General features: G+C 44.2%; 1 protein-coding gene across 6 annotated transcripts in view; it reads right to left on the bottom strand.

The window, feature by feature from the left end:
* The window catches only part of iqce (IQ motif containing E), a 75,842-nt gene extending 55,650 nt beyond the window's left edge, over positions 1-20,192 (bottom strand). For 5 of the 6 annotated variants that reach the window (XM_068055920.1, XM_068055924.1, XM_068055922.1 and 2 more), the window contains exons 1-8: positions 20,156-20,192; positions 18,240-18,386; positions 17,114-17,257; positions 16,486-16,556; positions 14,941-15,054; positions 10,277-10,327; positions 9,121-9,191; positions 948-1,020 (exon numbers count right to left, since the gene is read on the bottom strand). In XM_068055920.1, coding sequence (XP_067912021.1) covers positions 948-1,020; positions 9,121-9,191; positions 10,277-10,327; positions 14,941-15,054; positions 16,486-16,556; positions 17,114-17,257; positions 18,240-18,386; positions 20,156-20,165 — 681 coding nt within the window. In that variant the 5' untranslated portion in view covers positions 20,166-20,192. The remainder of the gene's footprint in view (positions 1-947; positions 1,021-9,120; positions 9,192-10,276; positions 10,328-14,940; positions 15,055-16,485; positions 16,557-17,113; positions 17,258-18,239; positions 18,387-20,155) is intronic. The other variant, XM_068055921.1, reaches the window with a different exon arrangement.
* Positions 20,193-23,301: the final 3,109 nt, after the last annotated feature.

Raw genomic sequence — 23,301 nt, 5'->3', positions numbered from 1 at the left:
TCTCTGCACTCCTCCAATTCTGGTATCTTATTCATCCCAATTTTAATTGCTACACCATTGGCAGCCGTGCTTTCAGCAACATTTGTCCTGAACTCTGTAATTTCCTCCCTAAACCTCTCCCTCTCTCTCCTCCTTCAAGATGCTTGTTCAAACCTACCTCCTTGACCAAGCTTTTAGCCATCTGTCCTGATATTTCTTTCTGTGGGTCAGTGTCAAATGTTAAATGATAATGCTCATGCAGCACCTAGGGACGTTTTGTTACATTAAAGGTGCTACATAAATGCAAGTTGATGTCGTATTAGTAGTAGTGGTAACTACTCCACATGGTAGTGAATTCCACATATTCTCACCACTCTCTGGGTAAAGGAATTGCTTCTGAATTCTTTATTGGATTTATTAGTGACTGTCTTATATTTATGAGCCCTAGTTTTGATCTCCCCCGTAAGTGGGAACATCTTCTCTACGTCTACCCTATCAAACATCTTTCATAATTTTAAAGACCTCTATTAGGCCACCTCAACCTTCTTTTCCAGATAATAGAAGGCCTGCCTGTTATAACATCTCAGTTCTGGTATCATCCTTGTAATTCTTTTTTGCACTTTTCTCCAGTGCCTCAATATCATTTTTGTAATTGGAGACCAGAACTTTGCGCAGTACTCCAAGTGCGGTCTACCCAAAGCTCCATACAAGTTTAACATAACTTCCCTGCTTTTCAATTTTATTCCTCTAGAAGTAGACCCCAGCATTTGGTTTTGTGTTTTCTTATAAAGCATTTGTGAAAGGCTCCTGCCACATAATGTTATTTCCTTATAATCAGTAAAAATACCAATGAATGAGTAGAATATCACAAAGCACATCTCGAGGTGGATGGGAAAGCTCATCAAATCTCTGGTGTGTTTTAAGCAGTGAATTGGCAAAAAAGAGCCAAAACCTTACTGTGAGCCTACCTCCTCATAGTAAGTCTCCATGGCAATCTTCATCTCCTCAATGTTAGTGGTCTTTAAGTCAGTTTGGAGTTTGCTGAAAATTAGAATGACAAGCTGGTAAATAAAATATGGAGTGAATATTGGCACTACTGTGTCAGCCAATGAGTTGAAGGTGGGGTGGGACTTCTGACGTGAGCCAATACACTCCCAAGTAGCAGGATTATTTCTCCTGCAAAATGCAGTGAGTAGTGGATAGTTACGTAATACAAATTATGTGAGTAAAATCAAACCCAGTTACATACACTACACTGCGATCTCTAGGCATTAATGATGGAGGAATTATCCAATCATCTCCATTCTGGCCAGGAATAGTGGTCTCACTACATGCAGCCAATAAAATAACCCATGGAGAAACCAAACCAATCCAGGAATAACCCCGAACTAGCTGGAACTTCAGTCGATTTTAAAAGATTGATGGGTGATCTGATCGAGGTGTTTAAAATATTATAAGGATTCAATAAGGTAAATAGAGAGAAATTATTTCCTTGGGTGGGGGCATCAAGAATGATGGAATATATTCTTAAAATTGAATTGAGCTAATTCGCGAAATAAATCAAGAAGCACTTTTTCACACAAAGGGTAGTGGAACTCTGGAACTCTCTCCCCCTAAAGGCAGGGCGTGCTGGGAGTGAATTGGGCCTTTCAACTCAGAGATCTACAGATTTTTGATAGATAAGGATTGTTGGTCTTCGCGGAGACCACCAACAAGCCAAAAGAATCGAATCCACCGACTGACCCCAATTTGGGAAACAACAACAAACAGACAAGATTTCACTTTTATAAATTTTACTTTAACACTCAAACCAAAATCAACATAAATTAAACATGAACTATCAATTAACTCACAGTCTATATGGGTTACACATTAATTATCAGATACAAAAAAGATAGTCCTTACAAATCCTCTGAGCAGTCCTATCAATAAGAGGGCACTGAACAGTCCCAAAGTACATCAAAATCAGGAACTTCCTCAGGTAGTTTTCCAAGTTCTGTCCTCCAGGACACAGATATGGAAGTAATGATGTGCCGTCGATAGCGAGCAATGCAATTTTCCTTTTAACGGTTCGGTCTTTATCGCCTCTCAAACAACCTTGGCCTCGCCCACAACCATCCTGATGGCGTGGTTCTACTGATAACTCTTGAATTCACCAAAGACAGCTGCCTGAAGTTGTATTTGCCAATGGTCACTCTCAAAGTTCTATTTCCTCAGCCTGTAGCCTGTCTTTTTAAAACAACTGCCACCAGCTCCCAGCTTGCCTCTTTAAAACAACAGCTAGCTATTTTTGCTTCCACCGAGTATTCTTCTAAGCGGTAACCTGAGCTCCAATCACATGTCTTTGGGCACACTTCTGATCATAAGACTGTGTGTTTCGAACTGGTTAAGAACAGTTATGTCTTTCCAAGAACTCTCTGGAGCTTTCGGTGTCATTTCCAGTAAATAATTGAAAAAAAACACAAGCTTTGAATCCAAAGTCACGGCACCTAATAGTCCATTCATCAGGTCAGCTTTATAGAATGCAGTCTGCACATGGGGACTCCATCACAAGGATATCAAGGGATATGGATCAAAGGTGGATAAATGGGGTTGAGGTGCAGATCAGCCATGATTTAATTCAATGGCAGAGCAGGCTCGAGAGGCAGAATTGCTTACTCCTGTTCTGATGTCCCTGTGAAACAGGGGCTACCACTATGCACTTAAATATCAGGGTTTATCATGTTATATGTGGTGGAAATACGGTAAATTAATGGGTCTGTTTCACATGGGCTCATGCACTAGAATCACCCCTCTGATACTGAACAAAGCCAGCCTTGACTGAGATGAGATTTGAGCATTGGGACTTGAGCCCATAATCCACGTCAATACACCAGTGCAGTATGGAGGGAGTGCTACACTGTCAAAGGTGCTGTCTTTTGGATGAGATGTTAAACTAAGACCCTGTCTGCCCTCTCAGTGTTCATTAAATATCTTATGGCACTGCACTGAAGAAGAGCAGGGGAGTTCTTTCAAGTGTCCTGGCCAATATTTATCCCTCATGAACATTATTAAAAATAAGATTACATGGTTATTATTTCATTGCTGTTTATGGGACCTTGCTGTGTGCAAACTGGCTGACTACACTTCACAAAACTACTTAATTGGTTGTATCGTGCTTTGGAATGCCCTGAGGTTGTGAAAGACACTATATAGATGGAAATCTTTCCTTCTTTACAACCTTGGGCCAGCCAGATGAAGATAAACTTTGTGGAGAATATGCACTTCCCTTTAGCACATTAACGGTTCCATTTATGACAGGGTGAACGTCTTGTACTGAATCAAAATTCCATATGAGGACCCGTCTAAATGTGTAGATGCTGCAATAGCAAAAACACATTAATGTCTTCAATCCTGTGTAGTCAGTTTTTGCTGCCATTCTAAAACTTTTGACGGTTGTCTCAGAAGGGCAGGACACTACTGCACATTCAGTATGCCCAATTCTCCATTCCTCATTCTCTGACCTATTGTACATGGCGCACCTCCTCCTCACCCTCTCTCCGCGCCCCCCCCTCCCCCGCAACATCATCTCACTACTGGCGGCTGTGCCATCAGCCTTGGCCTCATGCTCTGGAATTCCCTCCCTAAATCCCTCTGCCTCTCATAGGTACGTAGGACATAAGAGCAGGAGTAGGCCATTCGGCCCCTTGAGGCTGCTCTGCCATTCAACTAGATCATGGCTGATCTTCTAGCTCAACACCATTTTCCCGCACTATTCCCATATCCCTTGATATCTTTAATATCTAGAAATCTATCAATCTCTATCTTGAACATACTCAATGATTGAGCCTCCACAGCCCTCTGGGGGTAGAGAATTCCACAGATTCACCACCCTCTGAGTGAAGAAATTCCTCCTCATCTGAGTCCTAAATGGCCTACCTCTTACTCTGAGACTGTGTCCCCTGGTTGTAGACCCGCCCCCCCCAGCCAGGGACAACATCCTTCTTGCATCAGCCCTGTCGAGCCCTGAAAGAATTTTGTATTCTTCAATGAGATCATCTCTCATTCTTCTAAACTCTAGAGAATATAGACCAAGTCTCCTCAATCTCTCCGCATAGAACAATCCCACTATCCAAGAACCAGTCTAGTGACTCTTCCACCTCCTTTAACATCCTCTTCTTTGACCAAGCTGTGAGGCACCCTGCCTAGTAGCTTCTCCTTTGGCCCAGCCTCCATTTGTTGATAGTGTCTCCATGAGGCACTTTGAGACTTGTTTTTCTATACATTAATAGTGCTATGTGAATGCAAGGTGCAGTCGTTTAAACATTTACAAGGACTGAAAGCTGTTGTGAGTCGATTGCACCACCTACTGTCAAGCCAAAGAGCAGCATGAACATATGTACCCTGTCTGTATGGAACACAAACATATAGACTGCAATTTTGGGTTTCGTAACACCGCAAGTGCCAGAATTACTGAAGTCCCAAAGGAATAAACTCGCATGGACTGCTCTATCGGCCACTTCTGCTGTGTCACATGCAGCGCCCCAAGCCTGGCAGGGTGCTAACACAGGTGTGCCGTTTTGACTGATTTGACGCGCGCTTCATAAACTTGGTCTGTGCATATCCACTGAACGCCTGTGCTAATGACTCTCAGCTAAACATATATTCAGCAGCATGAGGGACCCCCAACTAACATTACTTAAAGGGCCAAGCATCCAACTTGCAGGTGACTTACATTTGCTGTGGCAAATTTAGTGAAAGTGCTGTTACTTTGTTTTTGGAGATTTTATGGTGAGTTGCTGCATATATTCAGGGAGGCCAGAGGATCTGGTGAGGCAACTTGCATGGGATCTGTGATTGCAGAGCCTCTGGGTCTGCAAAATGACCATGAAATGGAGAAGAGGCTGCAGAGTGGGGAAGTTCTGTGAAGAGGGAGGAGGAGGAGTCTCTGCACAGAACCCCTACACACCGCATGTTTTTTTGAGAGCAGTCCTCTTACTTCCACCTAACCCAGTAGCAATGCCTTAGGCAACTCAGGTTCAACAAGGAGGGGGTCAGTGAACTGTGTCACCTCCTTCAACATGGCCTTCAGCCTTGCAGCAAGGTGAGGATCGTGCAACCAATGGCTGTAAAGGTCACTGTGACAGTGAACTTCTATGCATCCAGATCTTTGCATGTGGGAATGAGCAACATATCCAACTTCTCCCAGTAGGCCTCTATCAATGCAACCAGGAGATGATGGAGGCCATCTACGTCAGGAGAGATGAATACATCGTTTTCTCCCTCAGCACGGACAAGCAGGGTGACGGGACATGTGGCTTTGCCAGGATAGCAGGATTCATGGTGGGGAACTGTGCTATTTACTGCATGCATGTGGCTCACTGGTCTCCCCCATCAAAAGGGAGAGGTTCAGGAACCGCTACCATCTTATAAATGTGCAACTGGTGTGCGACCATGCACAGTCCATCATGTCAGTGAATACACGTAATCTTGGAACCATCCATGATGTCTGCATTCTGAGGCAGTCTGCTGTTCCTGCTGTCTTTGCACTTCCACGGAGAACCAGACAGTGGCTGCTTGGGGACAAAGGCTACCCCTGTACAAGTGGCTTATGGTTCCACTCCACCACCCGACCACGCGAGGACAATGCGCACATAACAAGAGCTATGGAACTACCGAGAACATCGTGGAGCAGACCATCAGCATGCTGAGGCAATACTTCTGATGCCTGGACCAATACACGCTGGAGTGAGTGTCCAAGTTTGTGGTGATCTGCTGCATTCCTTTAATCCCTTAGGTTAAGTAGAACTTTAGAGTTGACCAAAGATCAGGGACAGGAAGGTGTGACTGCGAGTCAGACAGGTATGGTGATCCAGGATGTAGTGATGGAGGAGCCATGGGGCTTGACTTTGACCAACAGGTATGAGGTACTTGCTACCTGTGTGGATGAGAAGAAGGACTGCAGAGTGGATGTGCAAACTGACCAAAGTACCATGGTGCAGGAAGCCATTCAAGTGGGCGGAGTGAAATGGAATGTGATAGTGATAACGGACAGTATAGTCAGGGGGGCGATACACTTCTCTGCAGCTGTGAACAGGAGTTCTGAACATTGTATTGCCTGCCTGGTGCCAGGGTGAGAAACATCTCCTTGCAGCTGGAGAAATGCTTGGAGTAGGAGGGGGAAAATCCAGTTTTCATGGTCCACATTGGAACCAATAACACAGGTAGAACTAGTAATGATGTTCGGCTGAGGGAGTTTGAGGATTAAAACGCAGAAGCTCAATGGGAATAATCTCTGGATTGCTACCTGAGCCACACACCAATTGGCATAGGGTCAAGCATATTAGAGAATTACAGGCATGGCTCAAAGTGTGGTGTGGGAAAAAGGGTTTTCGATTCATGGGGCACTGGCACCAGTAATGGGAAAGAAGGAGCTGTTCTGTTAGGATGGACTCCACTTAGTTGTACTTCTTTCATTTTAGTAAACTGTATACTCTGCTCACAATGTGGTCGCCTCTATATGGAGGAGACCAAACGCAGATTGGGTGACCGTTTTGTGAAACACCTCCACTCAGTCCACAAGCGTGACCCCGAGCTTCTGGTTGCTTGCTATTTCAACTCACCACCCTGCTCTCATGTCCAGATTTCTGTCCTTGGCCTGTTGCAGTGTTTGAGTGAACATCAAAGCAAGCTCGAGGAACAGCACCTCATCTTTCGATTAGGCAGGCTATGGCCTTCTGGACTCAATATTGAGTTCAATAATTTTGGAGCATGACTGGCTTTTTAAAAATGTTTTTAATTATTTTATTTTTTAATCATGTGCCTGCCTTAAACTTGTTTTTTCATGTTGTGCTTTTGGACAGAGCTGTTCATTATATTGCCATTAACACTCTTTCTGGACTAATGCTTTGTCTTTCATAACAATCATTAGCACACTCCCTTTGCCTTTGTCCCATGAAAGCTTTGTCATTTAATCTATCCTGCCCTCTGCCCGATTACACACCTTCCTTTTTGTTCTCTTCCCCCCACCCACTTCACTTGCTTAAAATCTATTACTTTTCTAACCTTTGCCAGTTCTGATGAAAGGTCACAGACCTGAAATGTTAACTCTGCTTCTCCCTCTACAGATGCTGCCTGACCTACTGAGTATTTCCAGCATTATCTACATTATTATTAAACTTGCTTGTTATATATTCCTATATTTATGGGTTTTATGTTATTTAACATATTGTGTAGAGGTATGATTTACAATAATTGAATAAATCAAATTGTGTGCTTCGTAGAGTATATTAGGAATATTAGTGACATTTCTGGTCTGGAATTCTATGATTATGCAAGTGATTGTGTAGAAACTGTAAATCAGTGGCCTTGATTACTATTAACTGTATTTAGTTAATTTTATCCCTTACCATTATTTCTGAAACCCAGGACACAGAAGATGATAGGGTAGAGGTTCCAGCATTGAGTAGCAGTGGAGGGTGCTTAGGATGGGCAGGGGGTGGGGGCGCAAGGTAAAGGGAGATTTGTGGGTTGGAAGTGTTGGGAGAATGGTTCTGGAGTTTGTGAATGGTCATTATGTAATGTAAAAGCACAGGAGAGAACACAAGACTCTGGGAAGGAGTTGTGGGAGCACCAGCAATGGGTTACTGAGGTCAAGTAGAAGTGGGAGAAGACTAATATTGGGGGTATGACAGCACAGATAAGGTGCTGAGTGTCCCAGTATGGCAAAGGTGAACCTTGAATGGCAGACCTGGGATGGTAGTGGTAGGATGTGGGAACATTCAGGACTTGGAGAAATCCTCTTAAGAAATCCTACTCCTCCTTTCCGTGATTTAACCCTGAGCAGCCTTGAAATTGGGCATTGGGGCTCTTGTCAAGACAGCAGTGATGATGGTGAGAGAACTTTCTTCAAAGGGTTTCCCTGGTGTTGTTCTAGGGAAGCCTGTAATATTTAAATATTCAGCTGAATAAATAGCTGCTGCCTTTCTCTAATTTATGCTAATACTTGAGACCCAAAAATGATAATTTGTCAAATAAACAGGTAACAAATTCTGTAAGAACAGTATGATTATTCAACTTGGAGAGATGCTTTTAAAAATTAAATCTAGAGATGTGATATCAACTTCTGTAAACCCTCTTCCCTTACATCCTCCCTAGGATCACACAGAATGTACAGCACAGAAACAGGCGATTTAGCCCAACTGGTCCATGCCAGTGTTTATACTTCACGAGTCTCCTCCAACCCTACTTCATCTAATCCTATCCTATCAGTATATTATTCTTTTCCTTTCTCCTTCATGTACTTATCTAACTTCCCCTTAAATGCATCTATGTTGTTTGTCTCAACTACTCCTTGTGTCAGCGAGTTCCACATTCTAACCATTCTTTGCGTAAAGAAGTTTCTCCTATTAGATTTATAGGGTGACTAGCTCATATTTATAGCCCCTGATTTTGCTCTTGCCTGCAAGTGGAAACATCTTCTCTACGTCTACCTTAACAACCCCGTTTATAATTTTAAAAACCAGGTCACCCCTCAACCTTATCTTTTCTAGAGAAAAAGCCCAAACAAGGCTAATTTCAGAAGTGTAATGCTGTAAATTCCTAGTGCCAAATGATATTATGGTGGTAGGTGGGTAGATGAGTGCAGATCTATTACTAGTAATCCAGAGAACCTGAGTTCAAATCCTAACAGGGCAGTTTGAGAATTTGAATTTAGTTTAAAGTAAATAAAACTGGAAACAAAGAGCTGGTATCAGTAAAAGAGACCATGAAGCTATTGGATTATTGTAAAATCCTAATTGTCCTTGAGGGAAGGTAACCTGTCCGCCTTACCCATGCTGGTCTATGCGTGACTCTAGTCCCCACTCCAAGGGCTAGATTTTTGGGTCCCGTATAAATGCAAGTTGTTGTTGTTGTTGAAAGTTCTCTTGTTTTTAATCCTCCCCTCTCTCTATCAGAAGCCTAGATGAAAGTAGAACTTTACTGCAAAAAGAGCCAGGTCTTGGACTGACACTGGAGCGCATGAGGTTTTCAGAGTTAAAATGGTAGAAGGTGGGAGGTTTGGGGCCAGCAAAATGCAGTACAAAGGGCAATGAAGAAACTAGATAATAGAAAACTACTGATGTCCAGTATGTGAAGTAAGAGGGTTGCAATGTAACTTACTTTAAGATGCTGTCTTTCTCTTTACACTGCTGCTCCAATTTGTAGATTCTCTTCTTTAATCCATTAACAATCTGGGGGGAAAAATAAATGGCAGAGATGTTGATAATGAGCAGCTCACTTTGTCGAGTTTTGAGGGTACAGACTCTGTAAGTTCTGTATCACGCGGGGAGTTATGCCCTTCAGATAAAACATTAAACCAGTGTGGAGATGGATGGGAAAGCTCTAATGAAGCTGCGATTCTGCAAGGTCAAGATTAAAAGTATCAAAGGGCTATCTTCATCCAAACCCGTTCTACGACCTCAGGTGGGATATTCTGAGGCAGGCAGAAGGAGCTTCTAGGATCACATTTGTTCTTTGGCCTGTACAATATCTGGTCAGTCTTATGCCAAATTTGCTTATGCTGGTTTACAGGACAGTGGAGGGGTGTGGTTCTTTAAGGCATAAATGTGGGACAAAGGGTGGGTGCCCATTTTGCAGGACCTTCCATTCCCAGATGCTGTGATAGGGGCCCAAGCAGGAGGGAAGAAACCATCAAATGATTCACCTCAAACTGCTGACCTGTGCCTCCTTGTGACCCGACACAGCAATGGTACTCCTGGCTTGGGGGTCCTTTCAGCCAACAGGACAGAAGCAGAAACATCTCAAACATGCACAAGAAAGTCTGTGAGTGCACTTACAGTAAGTGGAAGTCATGAAGTCTTCAAGCTGGCTTAATCTGAACCACCTAGAGGGACATGGGCAGCAGGTGCCATAGGAACATCATCATCTTCAGGTTCCCATCCAAATCACACCATCCCAACTTTGGAGATATATCAGTCATTCCTTCATCGTTACAGGGTCAAAATCCTGGCATTCCCATGGAAACACCTTCACCACCCGGACTGCAGCAGTTCAAGAAAGTGGCTCACCACCACCTCCTCAAGAGTAACTAGGGATGGGCAACAAATGCCAACCTAGCCAGTGGTGCCCATATCACAAGAATGAATTTTAAAATGTCCTTTTTAAAATCTAAAATGACATACATAGTGAGAGGATAATCTTATTTGTGTTTTGATAGAAGATTTACAATGCTATATGGGACATATAAACATAATTCTTGACCAAGTACATGGGCTTTAAAAGGAGGGAATGGTGTAAACTTCAGGGAAGGTCTTACCCCGCTAGTGTCATTCTTTTTATCGATCAAACTCCTCGCATATTCTGAACTCTGTAAGACAAGAAAACGCACAGACCGTTTACAGCACTAATACAAATAGCAGCGTCATTTGCTAAAATAATTTTTTTCCTAAAAATGTATCATAAACTTGTTAAACCTTCATCATGAGTAACAGTATCTGGACATTCCTTAATTTCTTGCTTATGGGATCTTGCTGTGTGCATATTGGCTGCTGTGTCTACCTGCATAACAACAGTGACTGCACTCCATTGCACTTTGCTCCATTGCCTCCGAGTCAGAAGGTCATGGTTTCAAGCTCCACTCTAGAGTCTTGAGCAGATAATCTGCCTATGTAAACATGTCATGCTGTAATTACATTTTGCTGCCAGAAGTGGCACAGTAGCATATCAGTTTTGCATCTTCTCGCTACTCATCTTCTACTCTAAAGAAATTCCTCTGCTTTTACCAACTTTACTTAGCTGGTTCCCAAATAGTGGCAAGTTCTGCTATAATATGAAATTAAAGTATTATACAAAATAATGATGGAATATATGACTTTAAAATGGGTCTAAAATGTGCCTGCTTATCTGGGTGCACCCCTCTGCCATCTAATTCATTTGAAGACTAAATTTGGTTTTGACATGGGAGATCGACTAGTATTTTTTTTAAATGATGTTATGAAAAAAAAATTAACGTCAGGCCCATAAATCTCATGGAGTGATAAGGAGAACCTAGAAGTAGCAGTGCATGTTGTAAGGCCATTTAAAAAAGCACTGATTTATTTCTAGAGGGATAGAACTGAAAAGCAGAGAGGTTATATTAAACTTGAACAAAATTTTGGTTAGACCATACTCGGAGTATTGTGCACAGTTTCCTAGTCTTTTACAAAAACAATATAGAGGCACTGGAGAAGGTGCAAAATAGATACTAGAACTAAGCACTTATAACTATAAGGAAAGACTGAAACTCAACAAGCTGAGTCTCTGTTCTTGTGCGGGGTCCCTTGGGGAAGAGCGACCATAACATGATAGAATTCTTCATTAAGATGGAGAGTGAGAGAGTTGATTCCGAGACTAGGGTCCTGAATCTAAATAAAGGAAACTATGAAGGTATGAGGCGTGAGTTGGCTATGATAGATTGGGGAACGTTACTTAAAGGGTTGACAGTGGATAGGCAATGGCTAGCATTTAAAGAGCGCATGGATGATTTACAACAATTGTTCATTCCTGTCTGGCGCAAAAATAAAACAGGAAGGGTGGCTCAATCGTGGCTTACAAAAGAAATTAGGGATAGTATTAGATCCAAGGAGGAGAAATATAAAATGGCCAGAACAAGAAGCAAACCTGAGGATTGGGAGCAGTTTAGAATTTAGCAAAGGAGGACAAAGGGATTGATTAAGAAGGGGAAAATAGAGTATGAAAGTAAGCTTGCAGAGAACATAAAAACTGACTGTAAAAGCTTCTATAGATATGTGAAGAGAAAAAGATCTGTGAAGACAAATGTGGGTCCCTTACAGTCAGAAACGGGGGAATTTATAATGGGGAACAAAGAAATGGCAGACCAATTAAATACATACTTTGGTTCTGTCTTCACAAAGGGGGACACAAGTTACCTCCCAGAAATGTTGGGCAACATAGGGTCTAGTGAGAAGGAGGAATTGTATGAAATCAGTACTAGTAGGGAAATGGTGTCAGGGAAATTGACAGGATTGAAGGCCGATAAATCCCCAGGGCCTGATAATCTACATCCCAGAGTACTTAAGGAAGTGGCCCTGGAAATAGTAGATGCATTGCTGTTCATTTTTCAAAATTCTATAGACTCTGGAACAGTTCCAATGGATTGGAGGGTAGCTAATGTAACCCCACTATTTAAAAAAGGAGGTAGAGAGAAAACAGGGAATTATAGACTGGTTAGCCTGACATCAGTAGTTGGGAAAATGCTAGAGTCCATTATAAAAGATGTAATAGCAGAGCACTTGGAAAACAATGACAGGATCGGACAGTGTCAACATGGATTTACGAAAGGGAAATCATACTTGACAAATCTACTGGAATTTTTTGAGGATGTAACTAATAGAATAGATAAGGGAGAACCAGTGGATGTGGTGTATTTGGACTTTCAGAAGGCTTTTGATAAGGTCCCACGTAAGAGATTAGCGTGCAAAATTAAAGGACATGTGATTGGGGGAAGGTACTGACATGGATAGAGAACTAGTTGGCAGACAGGAAACAAAGAGTAAGAATAAACGAGTCTTTTTCCGAGTGGCAGGCAGTGACTAGTGGGGTACCGCAGGGATCAGCGCTACGACCCCCAGCTATTCACAATATATATTAATGATATACATGAGGGAATTGAATGTAATATATCCAAGTTTGCAGATGACACAAAGCTGGGTGGGAGTGTGAGCTGTGAGGAGGATGTAGAGAAGCTCCAGTGTGATTTGGACAGGTTGAATGAGTGGGCAAATACATGGCAGATGCAGTATAATGTGGATAAATGTGAGGTTATCCACTTTGGTGGCAAAAACAGAAAGGCAGATTATCATCTGAACGGCGATAGATTGGGAAAGGGGGAGGTGCAGCGAGACCTGGGTGTCCTTGTGCATCAGTCATTGAAAGTAAGCATGCAGGTGCAGCAGGCAGTTAAGAAGGCAAATGATATGTTGGCCATAGCAAGAGAATTCGAGAACAGGAGCAAGGATGTTTTGCTGCAATTATACAAGGCCTTGGGTGAGACCACATTTGGAGTACTGTGTGAAGTTTTGGTCTCCTTATCTGAGGAAGGATGTTCTTGCTATGGAGGGAGTGCAGCAAAGGTTCACCAGACTGATTCCTGGGATGGCAGGACTGATGTATGAAGAGAGATTGGGTCAATTAGGCTTGTATTCGCTAGAGTTTAGAAGAATGAGAGGGATCTCATAGAAACCTACAAAATTCTAACAGGACTGGACAGACTAGATGCAGGAAAGATGTTCCTGATGGCAGAGGGGGGGGGGGGGGGGGGTGAGTGGGGTCCAGGACCAGGGGTCACAGTCTAAGGATAAGAGGTAAGCCATTTAGGACTGAGATGAGGAGAGATTTCTTCACCCAGAGAGTGGTGAACCTGTGGAATTCTCTACCACGGAAAGCAGTTGAGGCCAAATCATTAAATATATTCAAGAAAGAGTTAGATATAGTTCTTAGGGCTAATGGGATCAAGGGATACGGGGAGAAAGCGGGAACAGATTACTGAGTTTGGATGATCAGCCATGATCGTATTGAATGGCAGAGCAGGCTCGAAGGGCCGAATGGCCTGCTCCTGCTCCTATTTTTCTATGTTTCTATGTTCTAGAAAAGAGAAGGCTGAAGGGTGACCTGTTAGAGGTCTTTAAAATTCTGAAGGCATTTGACAGGGTGACATAGAGAAGATATTTTCACTTGTGGGGGAGTCCAAAACTAGGGGTGATAAATATAAGATAGTCACTAATAAATCCAATAAGGAATTCAAGGAAACTTCTTGCCCCAGAGAGTGGCTAGAATATGAACTTGTTACCACATGGAATGGTTAAGGATAATAGCATAGATCCATGGAAGGGAGAAGTACAAGCGGGAGAAAGGAATAAAAAGGATATGCTAATAGGGTGCTATGAACGCTGAACTTCGTAGTATAGTTATGTTTTAAAAACTGTGATCTTTAATGCAGTGAAAAATGGATATTCGGAGGAGACATGTGACCTCACACCAATTTTGCCCAGAGAGAAGCCAAGAGTCTTGGTTACCATGGAAACAAGGAACCTAGATCAAAGATCCATTTGAAAGCGAGTTCAAGTTGCAATTTTTAACACCTGGAACCAAAGGAAGGCCCAGGTGGTTTTTCTATGGTTAGACTTATGGTCTCTGAGAATTGTAAAAAGCAAACGACTATTGACTTTTGATCTGGATAAATTCAACAGGCTTTCTTAGGCCCGGAGGCTGAAAGGAAGAAAGGAAGACCAGCAAGAAGAACTGTGCACCGAGAGAGAGAGAGAGAGAAAAACAGCTACTCTCAGACCACCAATACAGCAAAAGGCTGCTAAGATTTGAACCCGGTTCGAAAGTTGAGATTTGTGGAGGAGAAACGACCGATGGGATGACCAGAGATTACCTTGTTAACAGAAGACCAGTTGAATGTATACGGGAGAAATGAGTGAAGAGGACATTCATTTTGAGAAGGACACTGGGAGATCCAACTCATTGCAACTGGGAGGAGTTTGGGACTTTTAACTGCAAGGATACCTTTTCAATGAGAACACTGTGTAACATATAAATGTGGTGTGGGGTTTTCGAGTGTGTTAATAAGTTAATGAAAATATCTTTCTCTGTAATTTAGTGTATTAGCTACCTACTAAGTACTGTTTAGTTTATGTTGATTTTAGGTTTAGTTGTTATCGTAAAAGTCTTAAAACGTGAAATCCTGTTACGTAATTCTTTAATTGGTCTGGGGAGTTCATATCTCTGCTTTTAAAGTTAATGGTCTCTACTGAAGTCATAACAAGGGTTAGATGAAAGAGAGTGGAAGAAGGCTCGTGTGGAGCAGAAACATTGACATGGACCAGTTGGGCTAAATGGTCTGTTGCTGTGCTGTATAGTTTATGTAATTCTACATTACCTGATGAGACCACTGGTTGTTGAATGTGTCTTACTTACCTTGGAAGGGTCCAACAGCTGCTCAATCTGCTTCTCTTTTCTGCTGTTCTCCTCCTCTGATCGTCTCAACTTTGTTTTCAGAATATCGTTCTCAGCCTTCTGGGCTTGAATCATCTGTGGGCAGCGGGAGGATTTTGGAGAGGTACACAAGCACGATGAGGGAAATTAGTCACTGACTGCTTGCACTGGATGGTCTGAAAGATATGTAATACCTCAGATGCTGCACAGGTTTACATCACAAGTGATAATTTCACTTGTGAACTTTGATGCTTTTTTTTCCCCTTTCTCTCTGCTGTCTTAAAGGATTTGACTCCATGCTGGGGTATTTTTCCATAGGTGGTATTGGCTCAGGAAGGGAAGCTGCTGTTCTTTGAATAGTGCCAAAGGAACTTTAATAGGTGTCAGTCGTGGCTCAGTGGGTAGCACTCTGGCGTCGAAGTCAGAAGGTCGTGTGCTCAAGCCCCAATCCAGAGACTGGAGAACAAAATCTGCCTATGTAAACTTGCCACACTGTAATTTAACTCTGCTGCCAGAGGTGGCACTGTTCCTCAGGTACCCTCCTAGTTTCTCACTTTCCCAAATGCTCATGCTACTTGTGGGATAATAAGTGTAGGGGGAGTATGGGAGGGGGGCAGTACAGCCGAACTGAATTCATTCCTCACATCTGCATTTTTAAAAATAATTAATACTTGGAATTTAGGTGTCACTGGCAAGGCTGGCATTTATTGCCCATCCCCAGTTGCATTGAGAAGATAGTGGTGAGCTGCCTTTTTGAACCGCTGCAATCTGTGTAGTGAAGGTGCTCCCACAGTGCTGTTAGGTTGGGAGTTGTTATTCTTTGTCGCAGTTTGATACTGATTGGCAGTTAAAAGTCAATCATGTTGGTATTGGACTGGAGTGAGATATAAACCAAGATTCTATCTGTCCTCTCCGGTGAATGTAAAAGATCCCACAGCACTATTACGAGGAACAGCGGGGAAGTTCTCTCTGGTGTCCTGGCCAATATTTATCACTCAATTAACATCACTGAAACAGATTATCTGGTCATTATCACATTGCTGTTTGTGGGCCTTTTCTGTGCGCAGATTGGCTGCCACATTTCCCTATATGAAAATAGTGGCTAAAGTTCAAAAATACTTCATTCTCTGTGAAGCACTATGGGACATCCTGAGGTTGTGAAAGGTGCTATATAAATGCAAATCTTTCTTTTCTTTTAATAGTCTGACTATCCCTGATGCAAACAAAAATGCCGTTGTTTGCCCATATAGGTGTGTGGGAAGTTCTGTTTGTGGCCCATTAAAAAATGAAGGCACGTGGCATCCAGCACCACTAGAGACATCATTTAGATTTGCTGGTAGTGGCAGCACTGGAAATCATGCCGTTTCCATGCTGCAGGGAACTATGGCCCCTCCAGGTTTATATTCTTTAGCAACAGTGCTGCAATATAAAAGCACTCAATGTTCCTCTTCTTTTCTGTTTGTTACAGGAACCCCATCAACTGTAAACTAGGGAGGAACCTCTGATCCCCAGTAGGGCAGCACTCACCTTCTTCAGTTCGATTATCTCATCGTACATGTCCTCTTTCTCCTTGTAGTCGGGAGTGCCAGGGATATAACCTACAGAGCAAGGGAGTGAGTGAATGAGAGAAAGGAGAGAGGGAATGAGAGAGAGAGAAAGTGAGAGAGAAAATAGGAGAGATGAGAGAGGGAATGGGAGAGGGCATGGGAGAGAGGTGAGAGAAAATGAGGGGGAATGAGAGAGAAAGAAAATAAAAGAGACAGAGAGTTAACACAAACAGTATTGGATGGTTACTTTTAAACTGTTACAGGGCTTCTCAAACATCACATGGGGGAGGCCTAGGCTGTGGAAAGGATTTCAGGGTAGGGCAGAAAATGCCAAAACAATGTAATCATTCAAGAAACAGTTGGATGCTGTGATGCAGGGACTGTTGGTTCTTCTTGGAGGGATGAACTAAGACCAGTTTCATGGCCTGTTATCTGTGAGCACATTGTGAGCTTGTCTATCATTACTTAGTTGTTCATGTTGGAGAGTGGACAGCAACAGGCTGCAAAATCCTTGATAACTTCCACCTGAAGTGAAACACCATTAAAAGGAATGGTTTCTCTTTTTGGGTGCATTCTTAAAGGGAGATAGGTTCATGCAGGATACTCACCGTTACTGGCTGACCGGGAATGCTTCGGTTTTTTCATACCAAGGGCCTCTTTCAGATATTCTGGTGTACTTGTATAGCCCAAGCTCCGACTGCATCTAGAGTCACACTCAGACTTCAGTGACTGGGACAGAGCTGTGGGAACAACTGTTTTTAAAAAAGAGTGACGATTATTCTGATTCGTATGCTCACAACACTCTGCCCTAAAACCTTACAACCAAACACACATATGTGTAAACACACACACACACACAACACACACATAGAGGGCCGGGTGAGGTTTCCCATGTTGAGTTCAATTAAGCCTAAGCCACAGGCTCCAGTCGTGGTGGGACTTTTCTGTCAATTCCTTTAAGTTTCAGCTTTGCAAACAAACACGCTGCCGACCCCAGGTGTGGGAATGTTGTGTGAGGATAGGATCAGGCTCGGCTGTGATTCCTCCCTTGTTCGAACTGACAAGTGAGGTGGCCACTTACCAGAGGGTATTGTTTCCCAGCTTGCAACCAACATGGGAAAGGGAGAGGACAGAGGTGAGGAAGGGCAATTCGAATGGTGGGGAGAGGAAAGGAGAAAAGGAAAGGGGGGGAAGGAAGGGTAATTGGAGGAGAGGGGATATGATAGGAGAGGGGAGGAGAGGAGAGAGGAGAAAAGGTGAAGAGGAGGGAGGGGGAGGGATGAGTGAGGAGAGGTGAGGGGCAGGAGAGTTGAGGGAGGGGAGGAGAGATGAGGGAGGGGAGGAGAGATGAGGGAGGGGAGGAGAGATGAGAGGGGAGGAGAGATGAGAGGGGAGGAGAGATGAGAGGGGAGGAGAGATGAGAGGGGAGGAGAGATGAGAGGGGAGGAGAGATGAGAGGGGAGGAGAGATGAGAGGGGAGGAGAGATGAGAGGGGAGGAGAGATGGAGATGAGAGGGGAGGAGAGGGAAAGGGAAAACAGGGGAGGGGAGGGGAAGGAAGGGGAGGAGAGGAGAGGGGGATGAAGAATGATGGGAGGAGAGGGGATGGAAAAAGAGAGGGAGGAGAGGGAGAGGGTAGGAGAGAGATGGAGGGGTGAGGGAGGGGAGGGGAGGGGAGGGGGTGAGTTGAGAGGGAAAGGAGGAAACTGGATGAATCCATACTGCAGTCACTTACCAACACCCTGCCTGAGTGATGCCACCCACATCTCTCGAGGCACCTTGGCTGATGGGTTTTCCACATGCATGGTCCCTGTGCCCTTCAATGACCTCCATACTGCTGCCTTCTTTGGATGCAGATACGTGTTTGAGAGATACGGGGATTCTGCAGGAAGAATGAGGTAAAATTCTGGTCAGCAATCAGGGATTGGAAGATTCCCTAGATAGCAGCAACTGCAACAATACAGTGTGGCTTTTCCAGCTACAAGTCTCAGGCAGTGGCTCAGTGGTAGCAACCTCACCACTGGTTGTGGGTTCAACTCTCCCGCCAAAGACTTGAGCACATTATCCAGGGCTGACAGTCCAATTCAGTACTGAGGGAGTGCTGCACTGTCAGAGGTGCTGTCTTTTGATGATAGGTTAAACTGAGGCTCCATCCGTCTCTAGGGTGGATGTCAAAGGTTCCATGACACTATTGAAGAAAGAGCAGGGGTGTTCTCCAAAATTGCCAATATTTATCGCTCATGCAACATCATTAAAAACAGACTATTAGGCTATCAGTACATTGTGGGAATTTGCTGTGTGTAAATTGGCTGCCACATTTCCTATGTTACAACTGTGACTACACTTCAAAAGTACTTAATTGGCTGTAAAGCACTTTGAGATGTCTCAAGTCATGAAAAGCAATATATCATTGCAGGTCTTTACATGGAATTTGACTTGGAATCTGAGCAAACCTACGAACAGGAAAGCCAATGAAGGGGGCACTTGAGCTGTGTGGTGTGGCCCATAACTGATTTCCTTTGCATGCTTTACTACCCAGTCCTCACCCATGAATCTGGTGGGTTTTACAACCAGCCCAATTTTACGCTCACACTGAAATCAATAGAGAGCACTATTGTTTACGGTGTAAAATGTGTATGCCACCTGATCCTGAGGGTTTCTCTCTCACCAGTTCGGTTAAAATAATCCCTATATTTTCTCTTTCGCTGCCCCCCCACCACAATCCACATATAGGGCTGGATTTATACAGCCCGCCACCAAGATCAAAAAAATGACGTGCCGCACACCGCAGAGCCACCACAATCTCCTGCGCGGCGGCTTATTTAAATAGCTGGGCGGCCCATTGCCCCCAGTTATGTGGAGGGGGCGGGTTGTCCGATGTCGGCAATAGCGTCAGCTGCCTGTGCGCAGGCCCTGGTGCCATTTTCATATGCCCTGCCGGCATATTTAAATTTTTGAAGAGTTATCACCCCCAAAATTTAACAAATAAAATTGTAATGCCCCTTTCTCAACCCCCCAATAAAAATTATAGTATGTATGTGCCCTTCCCATCCCCCCCACCAAAACCACTTACCTATGAATTCTGACCTTGCCCCACGCAGACGGTACCTAAGTTGAAAGTTCACCCCTTCCCACCATTTCCTTACACTGATTGATGCTTATTTGACCCCGTTCCCCACCCCCTGCAGTAAAAATCTTAACTCCTCTCCCCTCCCCACCAGTATCACACCTGCTTTCCCCAGACAGGGAATTGAAGGCACGGGAGTGCTGGCTGCCGCTGCTCTTAAGATCGCAGCGGACCCCGAAGATTGCTGGTAAGTCTATTTACATTATTCATCTCGATGATGTAAATATTTAGATTCAGTTCTTGTCACCCAGTGGCGGGGTGGTGGCTGCCACACAGCCTTGCTACTGCTGGGAGGATTGGGCCAGGCCCTTCCGGCATCAGCCTCTGTGGCGGGCTTCTGCGGGAACCATCTTCTGCAGCCAGCCCCCCCCCACCCCCCCGCTACAGAGCCTGACGTCGGGGGCTTGGTAAAATCCAGCCCATAAACTAACAGTTTCATGAGGGGAGAAAATTGGATGGAAAAATATATCAAATATAGGACATGAAAACAGCTGCATTGTGAACTGGGATTCTTGGTACTACACTTGGAGACATGGGTGGTTTTATTTGATTTCTTCTTCTTGGTTTCTAAATATGGAAAACAAAGTGCATCAGTAAATTAACTTCTAAATACTTCACTTTGGTATTAGCTGTGGATCAGTGCTAGCACTCTCACTTTTGAATCGGAAGGCTTGAGCGTAGTACTGCGTGTGATGTACTGTTGAAGGTGCTATCTTTCGGATGAAACGATAAATTGAGGCCCCCCCCCTGCCCTCTTAGGAGGACGTAAAAGATCCCATAGCACTATTCGAAGAGAGAAAGGAAGTGTGCAGTGTCCTGACCGATATTTATCCCGCAATCAACATCACAAAGCAGTTTGGACTTGAAATTGATCGATGATTTGTGACTTGCACGCGTCCATTGCCATGGAATCAGGCAGCATGCAAATTTCGTGCTGCCTCCTCATTTTAATCATAGGAGCATGCAGCTCAGAGTGACCTGCACTGTTAGTAGCTAAACGCTCAACAGGGGGCCCAACAGAGTGTGAGGCTAGCACATATTCCAGCAAAGGCAGTCTGTCTCTCTTGAAGGGAAGCTGCAGTGGGATAGCAGAAGGCTCCTGTAGATGGATATTGGTGCAAATCTAAGCAAGGAATATGGAGCACGAGGCCAGCGAGATGGCTCCCAGGTTCACAGATGCAGTGCTGGAGTTACCGAGGTAGACAGGAGAGGCCATCTTTCCGCTGAGGGCTAGGAGGCCTACAAGACAGACCCTCTGATGGGAATGGGAGCAGATGACATGTGAGGTCAATGCTCCGAGGACCTGGCAGGAGTGCTGAAAGAAGTTTAATGATCTCGCACGCATGGTCAAGGTCAGTGAATGCATCTTCACATCACATCTCATAAGCACAAAACCACCAGTCTCTTTTGCTGCTCAATTCACCACACCCCCATCACTCATCCATCAGTAGTCCCTAGCACACTGGACTCACACCTAAAATTCAGATACTCTTACTCACCTCAACCTTACTCACCTTCCAATGATACCAGCCCCACACCCATCTCTCTTGCTACTTCCAGCTATGGCAAGTACATCACCTAAACACAGTCACTGACTTTCTTCCCTCTCTCTTGCAGGACAAGGTTGTCCATAACATGAGGAAGAACCAGGGAACCAGCAGTGGGCTGGCATGACTTCATTCACTAAGTCTGACGGAGGAGATGGTGCTGCGAATCATGGAGCCATCAGCGACAGAGCCTGTGACATCCGGCATCGCCGAGAGCATCAAGGATATTACCATTTGAATTAGGAGCAGCAATAGGCCATTTTGCCCCTCGAGCCTGCCCCGTCATTCAATAAGATCATGGCCGATCTGTTTGCGTCTTGAATTCCACACTCCCATCTACCCCCAGATAACCTTTGATTCCCTTGCCTAACAAGAATCTATCTACCTCCGCCTTAAAAATATTCAATGACCCTGCCCCTCCACCACCTTCTCAGGCAGAGAGTTCCAAAGTTGCACAACCCACTGAGAGAAAAAAATTTCTCCTCATCTCTGTCCTAAAAGGGTGACCCCCAAATTTTAAAACAGTGCCCCCTAGTTCTGGACTCACCCACAAGAGGAAACATCCTTTCCACATCCATCTTGTCAAGAGTGTTCAGGATCTTCTATACTTCAAACAATCACCCTCACTCTTCTAAACTCCAGTGAAAATAAGCCAGTCTGTCCAACCTTTTCTTATAAGACAACCCGCTCATTCCAGGTATCAATTGTGTAAAACTCCTCTGAACCGCCTCCAACACATTTACATCGTTCCTTAAATAAGGAGACCAAAACTGCACACAGTATTCAAGATGTAGCCTGTAAAACTGAAGCATAACATCCTTACTTTTATTTTCAATTCCTCTCGTAATAAAGGATAGCATTCCATTAGCCTTCTTTATTACTTGCTGCAACCTGCATTCTAACTTTTTGTGACTCATTCAAAGAACACCTAGATCCCTCTGCATCTCAGAATTCTGCAGTAGTTCTCCGTTTAAGTAATACTCTGCTTTTTTTATTCTTCTCCTGCCAAGTGAACAGCTTAACATTTTCCCACATTATACTCCATCTGCAGATTTTTGCCCACTCACTCAACCTATCTATATCGGTCTGCAACCTTCTTATGTCCTCTTCACAACATACTTTCCTACCTATCTTAGTGTCATCTGCTAATTTTAGCTACCAAGCCATCGCTCCCCCTCATCTAAGTCATTGATATAAATTGTAAAAAGTTGAGACCCCAGCACAGACCCCTGTGGGACTCCACTCATCACAATCCTGCCAATCAGAAAGGACCCATTTATGCATTCTCTCTGTTTTCTGCCAGCCAGCCAGCCAATCTTCTAACCATGCTAATATGTTACCCCCTACACCATGAGCTCCTACTTTCGCGCAATAACCTTTTATGTGGTGTCTTGTCAAATTCCTTCTGGAAATCCAAGTACAGTGGATAATGGTAAGTTACTGCCTTATGCCCACTTCTCAACTCCAACCTCACCCTCATCCTGAAATCTGGCATGAAGTGAAAGCTGCAGCTACTCCTGCTTTCCTCCCGACACCCCTCCCTTATCCTAACCCTCTCCTTTGGCTTTTATGCTTTCAGATACCCAATAACCTCCCACTTGGCCAGCTGCTGCACACCCAGGAGGAAGAGGGAGAGTAACCCCACACCATTACTTGATCTGATACTGGCAGCCAGCAGCTCAGATACTGGCAATACATGAACTTTAGAGGGTAGTATAGAGTTGGGATTTGCACGTGGTGATTCACTAGGCATGAGTTGGCTGCAGCCAGGCCTGAGGGAAAAGGAAGCTGGTGAGCCAGCTCACTGGAGGGCGGAGTCACACACAAGTTCTGCTACAGGGGAATCAGATGAGGACTTCGATCGGACGGCATACAGGAGTATACTGATGAGGCTGAACACTGAAATGCTTGGTGCATTGGCACGCCTGACAGACAGCCTCATGTCACTGTCAAGGAGCATGGAACATTCTGGCTCCAATGTGGCAGAAGGCATCGGACAAAGCTTGGAGGACCATCCTTTCCACTGTGCAAAGTGGTGGACAACTCCATGACAGCACCAGTAGACCCAACCGTCATGACTGCTGTCTCAACTTCCAATACAGCATAGGTGGAAGCCACCCAAT

The sequence above is a fragment of the Heterodontus francisci genome, chromosome 24, assembly GCF_036365525.1.
Source record: "Heterodontus francisci isolate sHetFra1 chromosome 24, sHetFra1.hap1, whole genome shotgun sequence".
Lineage (NCBI taxonomy): Eukaryota > Metazoa > Chordata > Chondrichthyes > Heterodontiformes > Heterodontidae > Heterodontus > Heterodontus francisci.
The sequence above is the reverse complement of the archived record's forward strand: the minus strand, read 5'-3'. Positions and strand labels throughout refer to the sequence as shown.